Below are 17,096 nucleotides of genomic sequence, written 5' to 3'. Positions count from 1 at the left end.
TGGTGTGGAGTGTGTGTGGTGTGGGGTATGTGTAGTTTGAAGTGTGTGTGGTGTGGGGTTTGTGTGGTTTGAAGTGTGTGTGGTGTGGGGTTTGTGTGGTGTGGAGTGTGTGTGGTGTGGGGTATGTGTGGTTTGGAGTGTGTGTGGTGTGGGGTATGTGTGGTTTGAAGTGTGTGTGGTGTGGGGTATGTGTGGTTTGAAGTGTGTGTGGTGTGGGGTTTGTGTGGTGTGGAGTGTGTGTGGTGTGGGGTATGTGTGGTTTGAAGTGTGTGTGGTGTGGGGTATGTGTGCTATGGAGTGTATGTGGTGTGGGGTGTGAAGTGTGTGTGGTATGTGTGGGGTGGAGTGTGTGTGGTGTGGGGTATGTGAGCTGTGGAGTTTGTGTGTGGTTTAAAGTGTGTGTGGTGTGGGGTATGAAGTGTGTGTGGGGTGGAGTGTGTGTGGTGTGGGCTATGTGAGCTGTGGAGTGTGTGTGGTTTAAAGTGTGTGTGGTGTGGGGTTTGTGTGGTGTGGAGTGTGTGTGTGGTGTGGGTTATGTGTGGTTTGAAGCGTGTGTGGTGTGGGGTATGTGTGGTTTGAAGTGTGTGTGGTGTGGGTTATGTGTGGTTTGAAGCGTGTGTGGTGTGGGGTATGTGTGGTTTGAAGTGTGTGTGGTGTGTGGTATGTGTGGGGTGGAGTGTGTATGGTGTGGGGTATGTGAGCTGTGGAGTGTGTGCGTGGTATGGAGAGTGTGGGGTATGTGTGGTGTGGGGTGTGAAGTGTGTGTGGTATGTGTGGGGTGGAGTGTGTATGGTGTGGGGTATGTGAGCTGTGGAGTGTGTGTGTGGTATGGAGAGTGTGGGGTATGTGTGGTGTGGGGTGTGAAGTGTGTGGTATGTTTGGGGTGGAGTGTGTGTGGTGTGGGGTATGTGAGCTGTAGAGTGTGTGTGTGGTATGGAGTGTGTGGGGTGTGGGGTATGTGTGGTGTGAAGTGTGTGTGGTGTGGGGTATGTGAGCTGTGGAGTGTGTGTGTGGTATGGAGTGTGTGTGGTGTGGGGTATGTGTGGTGTGGAGTGTGTGGGGTGGAGTGTGTTTGCAGTGGGGTATGTGTGGTGTGGAATGTGTGTAGGGTGTGGTGTGGAGTGTGTGTAGTGTGGGGTGTAGACTGTGTGTGGTGTGGGGTGTGTGTGGTGTGGAGTGTGTTTGGTGTGGGGTATGTGTGGTGTGGAATGTGTGTAGGGTGTGGTGTGGAGTGTGTGTAGTGTGGGGTGTAGACTGTGTGTGGTGTGGGGTGTGTGTGTGTGTGGTGTGGAGTGAGTGTGGGGAGTGGACTGTGTGTCGTGTGGTGAGTGTGTGGAGTGTGTGTGGTGTGGGGTGTGAAGTGTGTGTGGTGTGGTGTATGTGTGGTGTGTGTGTGTGTGTGGTGTGGGGTGTGTGTAGTGTGGGGTGTAGACTGTGTGTGGTGTGTGGGGTATGTGTGGTGTGGAGTGTGTGGGGTGGAGTGTGTTTGGTGTGGGGTATGTGTGGTGTGGAATGTGTGTAGGGTGTGGTGTGGAGTGTGTGTAGTGTGGGGTGTAGACTGTGTGTGGTGTGTGGAGTTTGTGTGGTGTGGAGTATGTGTGGTGTGGAGTGAGTGTGGTGTGGAGTGAGTGTGGGGAGTGGACTGTGTGTCGTGTGGTGAGTGTGTGGAGTGTGTGTGGTGTGGGGTGTAAAGTGTGTGGTGTGGGGTATGTGTGGTTTGAAGTGTGTGTGGTGTGGTGTATGTGTGGTGTGGTGTGGGGTATGTGTGGTGTGGAGTGTGTGGGGTGGAGTGTGTTTGCAGTGGGGTATGTGTGGTGTGGAATGTGTGTAGGGTGTGGTGTGGAGTGTGTGTAGTGTGGGGTGTAGACTGTGTGTGGTGTGGGGTGTGTGTGGTGTGGAGTGTGTTTGGTGTGGAGTATGTGTGGTGTGGAATGTGTGTAGGGTGTGGTGTGGAGTGTGTGTAGTGTGGGGTGTAGACTGTGTGTGGTGTGGGGTGTGTGTGTGTGTGGTGTGGAGTGAGTGTGGGGAGTGGACTGTGTGTCGTGTGGTGAGTGTGTGGAGTGTGTGTGGTGTGGGGTGTGAAGTGTGTGTGGTGTGGTGTATGTGTGGTGTGTGTGTGGTGTGGGGTGTGTGTAGTGTGGGGTGTAGACTGTGTGTGGTGTGTGTGTTTGGTGTGGGGTATGTGTGGTGTGGAGTGTGTGGGGTGGAGTGTGTTTGGTGTGGGGTATGTGTGGTGTGGAATGTGTGTAGGGTGTGGTGTGGAGTGTGTGTAGTGTGGGGTGTAGACTGTGTGTGGTGTGTGGAGTTTGTGTGGTGTGGAGTATGTGTGGTGTGGAGTGAGTGTGGTGTGGAGTGAGTGTGGGGAGTGGACTGTGTGTCGTGTGGTGAGTGTGTGGAGTGTGTGTGGTGTGGGGTGTGAAGTGTGTGGTGTGGGGTATGTGTGGTTTGAAGTGTGTGTGGTGTGGTGTATGTGTGGTGTGGTGTGGGGTATGTGTGGTTTGAAGTGTGTGTGGTGTGGTGTATGTGTGGTGTGGTGTGGGGTATGTGTGGTTTGAAGTGTGTGTGGTGTGGTCTATGTGTGGTGTGGTGTGGGGTATGTGTGGTTTGAAGTGTGTGTGGTGTATGTGTGGTGTGTGTAGTGTGGTATTGGTTCTGGTGTGGGTTGTGTTCAGCAGTATCTTCTCCATACAGATACAGTACTGAGGAGCAGGGCAGAGAGGGGGGCCGTGCGCAGGATCGGCTGGTGTGTGTGAGATGGCCAACATTCCGCCCATTCATTCCTATGGGGAAAGTTCGTACGATAATTTTACGAAAACCGTAAATCGTATCGGTGAGATCAGCATATCGTCTGAAACGTCTCTGCAAGTTCTGTATGTCTTGTGAATTTCGTGGTTCTAGCTTGAAAATTGTGACTTTTAGAGCAGTTTGAAAAAAGTGTGAATGGAAGTCTATGGGGAAAAAAGTGACTTTGACGGAACCGTGCTAGAACCCTGGTTCTCCGATCGCTTAGAAAAGCACAAGCAACTTAAGTGGCTATGGGTTCTACCATCCTGTGAAGTTTGGTGGTTCTAGCTCGAAAACTGTAGGAGGAGTAGCGTTGAGAAATTTTAGCGTAGAATAATAATAATAAGAAGAAGAATAAGAAGAACAGTAAGTTGGCTTTTCCAAGCCAACTTAATAATAAGAAGAATAAGAAGAACAGTAACTAACTAAAACATTTTTTTATGTGATGTACTAAACAAATGTAGGGAAATATTACTTTTTTCAGTTTAGATTATAGCCATTTTAGTATGCTTTTGCATGTGGTAAATCTTGCTTATTTCCTTTTTAGTACATAAGATAAACAATGTTTAATAATATTTAATAGCTTTTCTGAAGTGTATTTTACTGTTAATCATCACATAGTGGTGTGAATTTTACCCCAAATTTCACATACAGATGCTTACTCAATTATTTTGTGTAAATGTTTGACAAATTGTATTTCTACCATGTACAATCATCAGTACAACATTATTGAATAGTGACTGGATTTAAATCAGTAATGACGCATATATTTCCAAAGCTAATGCTGATAAATTGCAGTAATTTACTGTTATTGGTTAACTGCCTGCATAACTTGAATATATTATATAGATATAAGGGGTGTGATTTTTTAAGCAATAATACACTCCAGGTTTGTGCTATAACGTGTAATATTGGCACTGTTGTGCTGAGTACTGTAGATCGGAACAGCAGTGCCAATATTACACATTATAGCACAAACCTCTCGTTTATTATTGCGATGATACCACAGTTCCATTATCGCTGTTTATTGAAAGATTTTGAGTTAAAGAGAATGAGAAAATATCTGTTTGGTTATAAAAACTTAGTTAAAATAAGTTTCATTGCTGCTCTGTTTGTAGCTGCACTGTTTGGCTTGAAAGAGCTGTATCATTGCTATGTTACCTGTGTGTGGCGGAGTAATACAGAGAGAGCTGCGGTTACAGTGCATTACCGGCTGATAACGGCACTCATAGGATGCCTCTCAGCCAATCATATTGCAGAGTCGGAACTGTGTATTTTCTAGGGCCAGTTGTTCAAAGGTAATCTGATCGGATTTTGGTTATCGGATTGGATCAAATCTGGAAAACGGGTTGTTCAAAAGGGAAAGAAGCATTCTGAAATCGGATCAGATCACGTAATCCAATCCTAGTTTGTAAATGGATCAAACCTTCAGTTTCTGTTGTTCAAAACTTTTCAGTAGGATTTGGATAACTTTGATCCAAAAAAACAGGATTACCCTGATCCCAACAAGGGGTAGGATTTCAAGGGGGATTTCAGGAAGTAAATGTGGTAAAACTTTAAAATCAAAGTTTTAAAGTAAAAAAAAATACATTTGTACAATTTAGCGTATATACATTTACTTCTATTTTGCACTTGACCTGTTTAACCGTTACAGTAATAAAGTAGACATTGGCTACCAATTAAGCCTTTTACTATAGTAACGTAAAAATAAAAACAATCTTGACCCCATTAAATAAACCCCCCAAAAGATTTCAATAACAAACAAAAATAATATATTCATTTTGTCATCTACGTCACTGTCATTCATCACTGTATATTAATGTCAAAGAAACATTTATCAGATATGAAGCTGTCAAAAATAATTTCGAACAATTGAAAAGAACACCAGAGTTTGTTCTGGTTCTTCAACAGGCTCAGGTGCATCATGAACATCACAGAGAGGGACATTGCGTCTGGTAGCAACATTGGGCAGGACGATACATGCAAGTGTTATGTTGCATGCTCCCTGTGGTTCGACTCGCAAATAGTTAAGTCATGCAAAGCGTCTCTGCAGAACACTCGATTGCTCGTATTGTTTTGCAATAAGCAGTATCTTGTTACTGCAAGAAAAGGAGTCATCAACCCCTGTTGGTTCTTCTATCTGTTTTTTACATAGCTGGTAATCCGGATTAGGTAATCCTGAAAACTGTGTTTCTGGATCAGGTTGATCCAATCCAATATTGCTTTGAAAAACTGGCTTAAAAGTAAGACAGATCACCTGATCCTGGATAGCAAAAAATGTGATTACCAAATCTGGATAAATTTGATCCGGATTACATTTTTTGAACAACTGGCCCCTAGTTCTAAAATAGAATACTATACTGTTTTAAATCCACAGTAAATTTACAGTAGTTCATTACAGTGTTGTTAATCACATATACCACACCAAACCCAAACCTAAACCCAATAAAGGCTGTTGCATATTACCTTTAGTTGGAGTTAGAGAGCTGCTGGGACTGCTTTGTTCTCTGAACTCTGCTGAACATCATTTTAATTGAAAAAAGGAAAACAACAATAAACAACAAGTAGAGTAAAATAGCTTTTGTATTGTATTGACCAATAAGTATATTTAAGTATATTTTAGATTTACTTTGGTTAAATTAATTAAAAAAACATTGTATAGTACTTCATAGATTACTTTAAATGTAGTTATGATTAGCATAGACTAATCACAATTACACTTGTTTCAAACAACTAAATCCTTTTAAGTGACAGGTACTGTTGGGAATTTGTAAATTCACAATGAAAATCAAATTAAGAAATTAAGAACAGTTGTTTTTATTTAATATGTTGTAAACAGTTAACCTCTTAGACTTTTAATAACAATAAAAGATGTCATTGTTTTCAATGGTATAATTCCACATTAGTAACTGAGTGATTTACTGTCCAAACACCCTAATTTTCAAACACCCACCATATTTAAATGAAACAGTTCAGGCAAAGTAAGAGTTCATGAAATTATTCATGTGGTCTCTCTACAGCCAGTAGTCCTGTCTGGGGCAAGACATTAAAAGCTGCTGCTGTGCCTCAAGTTCTGGGTTGCAACCTGTGCTGTGCTAGCTCACATTTTAAATTGACTACTTCACATTCACAGTTAAAAGGAACTTTAAACTTAGTTTACAGTTCCAGAAATTAACTAGTTTACATTTTTTTTTAAGTTTTAATAAAAAGACTGCTATTCTTTTTCTATAGAACTTCTATTTACCCATCCGTCACCAGCCCAAAATCATTACTACTCCCAAAATAAATGTATTATCATATATTACTCAGATTTTATACAAAACCTGTACATTCCTCAATACAGAACATTAGCCATAGCAAATGTTTCAGTACCACAGACAATTTTAAAGCTTTTAAACCACAATTTGAAATTCAGTGCTCTGGTTGAAACTCATGCATCAGATCACCCACCAGTATTAGCTCCCAGTAGCAGAGATGTTAGCCCCTTTACTGCCTAAAACCCATTTATTTTAGAAAACTGAAGTAAATAGGCAAGTTTTATTTACTTTTTTTTTTAGTAAAAACCCATCATTCTACTTTCCAAAACTAAAGGAACACTCTTGCTAGGTGAATAGTTAGCCATTTAGCTCCATCCTGCTCTATTCATATTGGACTCACATGTGGGCTCCCTCTAGCATTCTGAAGTTCATTTCTGATATAATGGGGAGATAAGAGGTGGATGGGCTCTCCATAAACCAGCTCTGGCTTGGCTGTGCATTCAGGCATGCGGCAGTAAATGATGCTCACTTTCATTATTGTTATTATTTGTTATCTGAACTAAAACCAGTATGTAACTCAAAAAACAACTTCAAAATCAACTAGTGAAAAGCTTATTTTGTTGGTAACTTAATAAAGTCTTAACAGTTATTCGATTTCACAGTAAATAACAAAGGTGTTTAATTACATTATGCAGATATAGAGAAAAAAATTGCAGTTTGTTGTAGTCCAAGGAATTTATATATAATTCAAGCTTACTTGATGGACAGACTATTATACTTCATATTGAGATTTATATTCCACTCTGAACACAGATTTGAATAGTGTTTTACCTTCAATCTTGAGTTTGATGAATACGTATTTATCGTTTTCAACATCACACCAGTAATCTCCTGCATCCTCTTCAGTCAGGTGTGATATGAGTAGAGAGAGATTAGCGGGTGAGAGATGATTAAACAGCTGAATTCTTTTTCTGTACCCATAACTCTCACTGGATATAATATCCAATTGGTTTGTTGTTCTGTTGTGTTTATTCCAGATTAATCTCTCAGGTTTGGAGCGCAGGTCGGTACAGTAGCAGGGCAGTAATACCGACCCTCCTGCAACCTATCAAAACACAGAATTTAAATAAGTGAGTTATGAAGAGGGTATATAGTGACAGTTTCCCAGACAGGGATTAAGTCTAGTCTTGGTCTGAATAGCATTTTTAAGAACCAAACTTATGTTTGGTGTGTGTGTGTGTATGTGGTTTCGTCACGTCTGACGTCAGCCTTTACGGGCGAGAGCACGCTGGCGTCCCTCTGTTTGACTGCCGCTTCTCCCCGCGTCTCTTGTCTTTGCCTGTTTTTTTTTTTTTTTTTTTCCCCCTCTCTCTTCACCCTGAACTCTCGGCTCTAGTGAGCGGCTGTGCGCGGCTGTTTCACCCCGGACTCTCGGCTCTACACGCCGGCCCAGTGAGCGACTGAGCGCGGCTGTTTCACCCCGGACTCTCGGCTCTACACGCCGGCCCAGTGAGCGACTGAGCGCGGCTGTTTCACCCCGAACTCTCGGCTCTACACGCCGGCCCAGTGAGCGACTGAGCGCGGCTGTTTCACCCCGGACTCTCGGATCTACTCGCCGGCCCAGTGAGCGACTGAGCGCGGCTGTTTCACCCCGAACTCTCGGCTCTACACGCCGGCCCAGTGAGCGGCTGAGCGCGACTGTTTCACCCCGGACTCTCGGATCTACTCGCCGGCCCAGTGAGCGGCTGAGCGCGACTGTTTCACCCCGGACTCTCGGATCTCCACGCCGGCCCAGTGAGCGACTGAGCGCGGCTGTTTTCACTCCGGACTCTTGGATCTACTCGCCGGCCCAGTGAGCGGCTGAGCGCGACTGTTTCACCCCGGACTCTCGGCTATTTACGTCGGCTCAGTGAAGCTACTGAGCGCGGCTGTTCTTACCCCGGTCTCTCGGTTCTACACGCCCAGTCAGTAAGTGACCGTTCACTACATACCCAGCAATGCTGCCTTTATTTATGTGGGCTCTGCTATCTTGGGCTCCAGCTCTCCCTGGCCCTCTTTTCACTCAATGTTTCACTGAGACTTGCTATAGTCTGCAGTCCTTTTCCTATTCTCCCACTGATTTACGTAAATTTAATAACTCCTACCGCTTATCAAAAGCTGTTTCTGTGACTGCCTGTAAAGCTGGCATACTACCTCACCGTCGATATGTCCATCGGGGCTCGAGACGGCATCGTAACAGAACTCTCCACTATTCTGCTGGGACTAACATTTGCTCATTCTGGACTACCTCTCGCCCAGTACAACAAGCTGTGTCTTGTGCTGCTAACCCATTTAACTTAAGCACTTTGCCTTCTGCTAACAATGGTACTGCTGTTGCACTGCTTAATGTTCGCTCCCTTTCTAACAAAGCACTTGTGCTCCAGGAGTCTATATTAGACAACTCTATCGATATACTTTTTATAACCGAAACCTGGCAGCAAACTGGTGATTATTATTCTCTGAATCAGGCTACCCCCCCTAATTATAAGTACATCTGTAAACCTCGTTCCTCTGGTAGAGGCGGTGGTCTTGCGGTTATTTTTAACAACAAGATCACTGTTACTGAAGTAAGCATTACATCTGCTAATTCCTTTGAATGTCTCACTATTAAATTACCTGGCTCTGTCACTGCAATACTAGTCTATCGTCCACCCAAACCTAATCCATTATTCCTGCCCGAGCTGTCTGAACTGCTCACTCTTGCTGGCACAATTTCTGCCCGCTTGTTGCTGGTCGGTGACTTTAATATCCATGTTTCAACCCATGACTGCAAAGCTGCCTCTGATTTTCTGTCTGTCCTCGAGTGCTTCTCTTTTACACAACATGTACACTTTCCCACACATGACAAAGGTCGGACCCTTGACTTAGTCTGTACCTCCTCGCTGCCTGTTCTCAACCCTCACTCTCTATTGTTTCCACTCTCTGATCATAAACTTATCCTGTTTACTGTCCCTCTGATCTTCCCCCGCCGCTCCACCAAAAAATGTATCTCTTTCCGTAAGACTCAGTCTATTGATCCTTCTTTTCTTAATCAATCTATTTCTTCCATCTTTCCTGTTACCTCTGCCCCATCCTCTCCTGAATCACATGCACTGCTGCTAAATTCTGCCCTTAATGAATCCCTGAATATACTAGCCCCCCTGAAAACAAAAATGGTGACCTTTCCTACCTACTCCCCCTGGTATACTGCAGATCTACGTAGCATGAAACAGGTTGGTCGTCAGCTAGAACGTCTCTTCAAAAAAACAAAACTTACTGTTCACGCGAATGCATATAAGCAACATCTGTCTGCATATAGAGATGCTGTTAGTGCTGCTAAGACAACCTACTTTTCTGACCTCATTAACAGTCAGCATAGAACAAACTCTCGGCACCTCTTCTCAACAGTTGATAAGCTATTTAAAAGTCCAGACAGCACTCTTGTACCCTCTCCAGCCCTTTGTAACACTTTCCTACACTTCTTCGACTCCAAAATAGCAAATATTCATAGATCCCTGATCTCTGCTTCTTCTGGACCCCCCTCTCACTCCTCTCATACTACCAACCTCTCTCATTTTAACATTTCTTCCGCCTCTCTTGCTGCCTTTAACAGTATTGACTCTTCCTTTATCGCTAATATTGTAATGTCTTCTAAGACCACAACCTGTGCTCTAGATCCACTCCCCACCAACTTAACTAAAGCCTGCGTACCTGCCTTGCTCCCCCACCTCACTGTTCTCATCAATCAATCACTTCTCCTTGGTCAGGTTCCATCTGTTTACAAAACGGCTGCAGTCACTCCTATACTAAAGAAACCTGGTCTCGACCCTTCTGACCTCAACAACTATCGCCCTATTTCCAATCTCCCCTTCCTGTCTAAAGTCCTTGAAAGAACTGTGGCCTGCCAATTGCAACATTATCTTGAATCACAAAACCTATTTGAACCCTTTCAATCTGGTTTCCGACCCTTCCACAGTACTGAAACGGCATTGGTCAAGGTTATTAACGATTTACTGGTAGCTGCTGATGCTGGTGCTCTAAACATTCTTTTGCTACTAGATTTAAGTGCTGCATTTGACACAATTAACCACTCTATCCTTCTATCTCGACTCTGTGAACTTGGCATCGTTGGCACTGCCCTGGACTGGTTCTCATCTTACCTAACTGACAGAAAACAATTTATTTCATTGGCTGGCTATTCCTCCCATACCTCTGTGATTAAACACGGAGTACCACAAGGATCAGTCCTTGGACCTCTCCTGTTCATCATCTATATCCTTCCTCTTGGGCCTCTGTTGCGTCACTTTAACCTAGACTTCCACTGTTATGCGGACGACACCCAAATTTATCTTAGCACTAGTTCTATCAATAACCCACCCACTACTCATTTAGAAAGCTGTCTCTCTGCGATCCAGAACTGGATGAAGGACAATTTTCTCATGCTAAACAGTAATAAGACCGAGCTCATCCTAATCAGCACTAAAGCAGTCCTCAATCAAACTCCTACTCTCTCTCTCAACTTTGGCGGTACAGTAATCTCTCCCTCTACCCAAGTCCGAAATTTGGGCGTTCTTCTAGATTCCACTCTCTCTTTTACAGCTCACATCAACTCTGTGGTGAAAACTGCATTCTTTCATCTGCGCAGAATAGCTAAAATTCGACGATCCCTTACTCAGTCCACTGCTGAAATACTCCTTCATGCTTTTATTTCCAGCAGACTAGATTACTGTAACTCCTTGCTTGCTGGCATTAGTTCTTCCTCTATCCATAAACTCCAGATGGTACAAAACGCAGCTGCCCGTTTACTCACTCACACTCGCACCCATGAACACATTACACCTGTTCTCCAAAATCTTCACTGGCTCCCTGTTAAATACAGGATTCAATTCAAGATTCTCTTACTTACCTATAAGGCATTAAATAATCTTGCACCTCCTTATCTGTCAAACCTCCTTCTTCCTTACAGACCATCTCGATCCCTTAGGTCTGCTACTGCTGGACTTCTTAAAGTCCCAGCCTCTAAACTCCGTGGCTTTGGTGATCGGGCTTTTTCCAGACTTGCTCCTCAACTATGGAATTCTCTCCCATCTGTGGTCAAACAATCCTCCTCTCTTTCCTTGTTCAAATCTACACTCAAGACTCACCTCTTTTCTCTTGCCTACGGCCTTCCCTCTGTTTAATGTACTATACCACTTATCCCTGCTGTCTGTTCTCGTACTATGTTGATTGTCTGTCACCACTTGTTGTGTAATGTTTCTATTTGTTTTCACAAATGATGACTGTAAGCGTCTTTGGGTTTTAGAAAAGCGCTATATAAAAATAAAGTATTATTATATTATTACTTTTGCAACAAAATTGAAATTATTAATACATTTTAGGGCTGGGTGATATGGCACATCATTTCAGAGTATAATATAGTTTACGATATTCAAAAATGTGCGCAATATTATTGTTTACGATACAATATGGCACACCCCTACTGTAAGGCCTATACAATTATATATTACAAGACTCTCAGTAACAATATAAATAACACACTAACAGCTCCTTATACTGTACCTCCATTTTGCTAAGTAGTCACTGAATTATCGCTTCAATGTTTATGTTTTGTTTGTTCTGTGTGCTTTTGCCCTGCTTCAGCTACTCTGGCTAAGCAGCAACCGATTTTTAGATGTGTCCCTATATGTTGTACGTATCGAAATGTGTATTAAATATATCTTAACTTCTAAACCAAATTTAATATCTTTAAAACCAAAAACAAATCCTCTTCTTTACAAAAATGAACCGTTATAAATCATCATAAATCCGTGTTCAGTCTTAAAGAAAGAAATGTTTCTTAATATGACAAATTTAAGAGAACATCTTTGAGAACATTTATCCAAACTCAACATAAGACAGAAAATAAAATGATATATTAAAGTGTTTTAGCTTTATCTGAGCTACAAACTACTCTGAAGAATAATTATATGTTACAAGACACTCAGCAACCCTTTGATTAGATGTTTTCCTATATGTTGTATGTAGACAAACTTATATTTAACTAAAATTCCTTATAAATGTTAATCAAATATATTTTTTACTTTTTTTTAACTATTCTACAGTTGAAACAAGATCATCACATTGTTTTAGTAAAGCAAATAAATACACCATACATTCTATATTACAAAAATGATCCATCATCAGTCAGTGTTCAGTCTTAAATTAATAAATGTTTATATATATAACCTATTTAAGGAAACATGTTGTACTCACCTTCAGAGACATGAAGTACGATGAAGAGAAGATAGAAGTTCAGCATCTTCCTCACTATTAAACTAGCTCTGTAGACACACACTGAATACACACCTCTCTCAGCAGATCTTTACTGCAGTTTAACACACTCTACTGTCCGTGCAGATCAGAGGATCAGTCATCAAACACACTTTAGAACAAAACTCATCTCTCTTCACTGTCAGTAGTTGTGTGACTCTTACAAAACCATACCATGACAGGTTTCCTACGATTGGTGCAATACTTGCTGTTTCCTCTTTCTTTGCAGTACACACATGATGTCTGACTAATCACTGTTCATTCAGATGGCACAGGGTATATGCAAAAGTGTTCATACCCCTTGAACTTTACCACATTTTATCACCTTACAACCACAAACTTAAATGTATTTTATTGAGATTTTAAGATAGACAAACACAAATATTGTGCAACAGGTATCGTAAAACAGTACCTATGGCCAACAATACAGTCAACAATACAGCGCACTTTGCACAAGAAGAAGCTGTATGGGAGAGTTATGCGAAAGAAGCCATTTCTGCAAGCACGCCACAAACAGAGTCGCCTGAGGTATGCAAAAGCAAAAGCACACCTCAGGCGACTCTGTTTGTATCACTCTCCCATACAGCTTCTCCTTGTGCAAAGTGTGCTGGATTGTTGACCGATGCACAGTGACACCATCTGCAGCAAGATGATGCTGCAGCTCTTTGGAGGTGGTCTTTGGATTGTCCTTGACTGTTCTCACCATTCTTCTTCTCTGCCTTTCTGATATTTTTCTTGGCCTTCCACTTCTGGGCTTAACAAGAACTGTCCCTGTGGTCTTCCATTTCCTTACTATGTTCCTCACAGTGGAAACTGACAGGTTAAATCTCTGAGACAACTTTTTGTATCCTTCCCCTGAACAACTATGTTGAAGAATCTTTGTTTTTAGATCATTTGAGAGTTGTTTTGATGAGCCCATGATGCCACTCTTCAGAGGAGATTCAAATAGGAGAACAACTTGCAATTGACCACCTTAAATACCTTTTCTCATGATTGGATACACCTGGCTATGAAGTTCAAAGCTCAATGAGGTAAGCAAACCAATTTTGTGCTTCAGTAAGTCAGTAAAAATAGTTAGGAAAATTCAAATCAATAAAATGATAATGGTGCCCATACAGCGGGTGAAATAAGTATTGAACACGTCACCAATTTTCTCAGTAAATATATTTTTAGATGTGCTACTGACACCCGAGTAATCCATACATACAAAGAAATCAAACCATATATGTCCAGAAATTAAGTTATGTGGAGCAATGTGGAATGGCACACGGAAAAAGTATTGAACACATAAAGAAAGGGAGGTGTAAAAAGGCATGGAAAGCCAAGAGACCAGCTGAACTCTCTCAGTAATTAGAGAGCAATCCTGCCCCTTGTCAGTGCAAATTAATATCAGCTGGTTCAGTCCCAAATGATGGCCTGGTATCTCACAAGAAACATTTCATGATGGGTAAAAGGAAAGAGCTCTCTCCAGACCTTCGCAACCTTGTTGTTGCAAACCATAATGATGGCATTGGATACAGAAGGATTTCTAAACTTCTGAATGTTCCAGTGAGCACTGTTGGGGCCATAATCCGGAAGTGGAAAGAACATAATTTCACCATAAACCGACCTCGACCAGGTGCTCCTCGCAAGATTTCTGACAGAGGAGTGAAAAGAATTATCAGAAGAGTTGTCGAAGAGCCAAGGACCACTTGTGGAGAGTCCAAATTGGATGTCGGATACAAATTGCCCCTAGGTGTGAGTGTGTGAGTGAATGTGTCTGTGTGTCTGTCTGCCCTGCGATGGATTGGCGGCCTGTCCAGGGTGTATCCTGCCTTCCGCCCGATGCCGGCTGGGATAGGCTCCAGCACCCCCCCCGCGACCCTTAATGATGACCGTCATGGGCTGTATGCACTCACCACGCAAGACTCCATTGCTGAAGAAAAAGCATGTTGAAGCTCGTTTAAAGTTTGCTGCACAACATTTAGACAAGCCTGTGAAATACTGGGAGAATATAGTCTGGTCAGATGAGACCAAAATTGAACTCTTTGGATGCCATAATACACATCATGTTTGGAGGTCAAATGGCACTGCACATCACCCCAAAAACACCATACCAACAGTGAAGTTTGAAGGTGGGAACATCATGGCGTGGGGCTGTTTTTCAGCATATGGTACTGGCAAACTTCAAATAATTGAAGGAAGGATGAATGGAAAAATGTACAGAGACATTCTTGATAAAAATCTGCTGCCATCTACCAGGATGATGAAGATGAAATGTGGGTGGACATTTCAGCAAGACAATGACCCCAAACACACAGCCAAGGAAACCCTCAATTGGTTTCAGAGAAAGAAAATAAAGCTGCTAGAATGGCCCAGTCAATCACTTTACTTGAATCCAATAGAAAATCTATGGAAAGAACTAAAGATCAGAGTTCATAGAAGAGGCCCACGAAACCTTCAAGATTTGAAGACTGTTTGTGTGGAAGAATGGGCCAAAATCACTCCTGAGCAATGCATGCGACTAGTTTCTCCATACAGGAGGTGTCTTGAAGCTGTCATTGCCAACAAAGGCTTTTGTACAAAGTATTAAATCAATTTCAGTAAGTGTGTTCAATACTTTTTCCCTGTGCCATTCCACATTATATATAAAAGAAAACGTAATTACTGGACATCTATGGTTTGAATTCTATGTATGTATATATTACTTGGGTTGTTACCAAGATCTGTTGAACATTTTATGTCAATAGCACCTCTAGAAATATATTTACTCAGAAAAATGGAGACGCGTTCAATACTTATTTCACCCCCTGTACTTTTGCACCGGTCAAATTTTGGTTTGATGCATATTGCACATTTTCTGTTAGTACAATAAACCTCATTTCAATCCTGAAATATTACTGTGTCCATCAGTTATTAGATATATCAAATTGAAATGGCTACTGCTCCCTGCCCCTTTACAAATTATGTAATGAGTATTGATGCAACTGAAAAAAATTATCTGAGCAAAAGTGTTGAAGAGAAAAAATAATACTCCAGTAGATACAGATACAGTTTTATTGTTCTTAAGTACAGTAGTGAAGTGAAATATAGAATTGACAGAATACATTTGATCAGCTGGGTGTTACAAACACTGCCACCTTTAGCAGTCAGGTGAGGTTGTACGCCAGATGGTATCAGTCCACTTGCTGTAGACCAGGTAGCAGGAGTTCACCCTATTGATGGTAAATTTATATAATTTGCCTGGAATCAAATTACTTATAATTACTGCTCTGTTAAGCCCACAGTTGATCCACTGGTTGCTTGCATCGTGGAGTCCTGAATCTCGGACCTCGTATTGGATCTTGAACTCTTCGCCTGGATCGTCCTGCTCCTGCTCCTGATCCTCCTGAATTCTCCATTGCAGGTAGGCGACTTCCGATGACACGACACAGAGGTCTCTCTCAAAGATCACTGGTTTCTTGAGTTTTAGTTCCAAAGTAAGCCGCGGAATTACTTCAGCCCTGGTGGCCTCGAAGATGAGCTTGTGACGGTTGTGGACAGGACCAAGCAGCAGGGAGTTTTCAAACTCTGCAGCAGTGTCCAGAAGTTCTGACATTTTACGGTCAATGTCGTCTTCTTCACGAACAACGTATCCATGATGGATTTTGTCAGCAATGACTGCAATATCTTCCCTGCTCCTGACAAGCTTTTTGAGGAGCTCTGTCTGATAGGCCAGTTGCACTCTCACTTGGGTCTTGGCGTCACATTTCACCCGCATAAACCTCTGTGGGTTGAGGTACCGTACAGGGACAGACATGGTGGTTTGTGTTTCCAAATCCTTGCCTTTGATTTCGATGTAGAAGGAGCACCTACAGAATAATTCCTGCTGCTTGAAGTAAGTGCGGATCTGATCTGTGGTCACTCTTGTGTTGAGCAGGTGCCTTATTTTCTCTTCCATGTTGAAGAAAACTGTGACAACACAACACCACATGATCAATAATATTATAATTGATTTACTAGCCAGTTAGCTATCTGATAACTAGACTACAACTCATCTAACTTACTCAAACCTAGTGTAATTCAGATGACCGGTCTGTTCCAGCCAAGGCTGTATGTCTTGCATTTTTATCTTGTAGCTGTGCATTTTTACAATATAGCAAAATAAGATTTAAAAACTGATTTCTGACTGATTGAGAGATGTTGCACTGGATGAAATGGAATAATTGAGGCTAATAATTGAGTTATAAAAAGGGCTATAAAGTTATTAAACATCTCTGCTGATTTGAATGAAACACTAATAGACAGATAGATAGACAGATAGATAGATAGATAGATAGATAGATAGATAGATAGATAGATAGATAGATAGATAGATAGATAGATAGATAGAACTTTATTGATCCCTTTGGGAGGTTCCCTCAGGGAATGCACTAATAGATATACGTTCATTTGCCCACAGCCACAGACTGGACTTTTAAACAAATGTAATGAGAACAATTTTCTCAGAAATGTGTTTTAAATATTATTATCTAGAACGGCTCTGTCTACAGGAATATTTCTGTACATAGTAAAAATTCATATCCTCTCATTTAAAAAAGTAATGCATAAATGAAAACAATACAGAAATTACAGTACTTTCTCTGTAAATGTATATTAAAATGATTCAAATACATTGTTAATATAAAATGGGTCGTCATTTTATGATAAAAATCTTTATAAATAGAATAAATAGACCATATGTTTTAGAGATGTCATAGCTTATAGATA

The 17,096-nt window shown here is 41.8% G+C and overlaps 2 protein-coding genes across 2 annotated transcripts in view; both read right to left on the bottom strand.

The window, feature by feature from the left end:
* LOC125804766 (CMRF35-like molecule 6) overlaps nucleotides 1-8,272 on the bottom strand; it is an 88,646-nt gene extending 80,374 nt beyond the window's left edge. The window contains exons 1-3 of the mRNA XM_049484389.1: nucleotides 8,240-8,272; nucleotides 6,873-7,146; nucleotides 5,251-5,301 (exon numbers count right to left, since the gene is read on the bottom strand). Coding sequence (XP_049340346.1) covers nucleotides 5,251-5,301; nucleotides 6,873-7,146; nucleotides 8,240-8,272 — 358 coding nt within the window. The remainder of the gene's footprint in view (nucleotides 1-5,250; nucleotides 5,302-6,872; nucleotides 7,147-8,239) is intronic.
* Nucleotides 8,273-15,489: 7,217 nt separating this feature from the next.
* LOC125804641 (fibronectin type III domain-containing protein 11-like) lies at nucleotides 15,490-16,287 on the bottom strand. The gene has a single exon (XM_049483926.1). The coding sequence runs from the start codon at nucleotides 16,285-16,287 to the stop codon at nucleotides 15,490-15,492; it is 798 nt and encodes a 265-aa protein (XP_049339883.1).
* Nucleotides 16,288-17,096: the final 809 nt, after the last annotated feature.

This window comes from Astyanax mexicanus, chromosome 1, assembly GCF_023375975.1.
Source record: "Astyanax mexicanus isolate ESR-SI-001 chromosome 1, AstMex3_surface, whole genome shotgun sequence".
Taxonomy (NCBI): domain Eukaryota; kingdom Metazoa; phylum Chordata; class Actinopteri; order Characiformes; family Acestrorhamphidae; genus Astyanax; species Astyanax mexicanus.
Note: the sequence above shows the minus strand (reverse complement) of the source record. Positions and strands in the feature narration are given on the sequence as shown.

Excerpts from the sequence above, each read along its gene's own strand:
- LOC125804641 (XM_049483926.1), bottom strand. The coding sequence starts at position 16,287 with ATGGAAGAGAAAATAAGGCACCTGCTCAACACAAGAGTGACCACAGAT.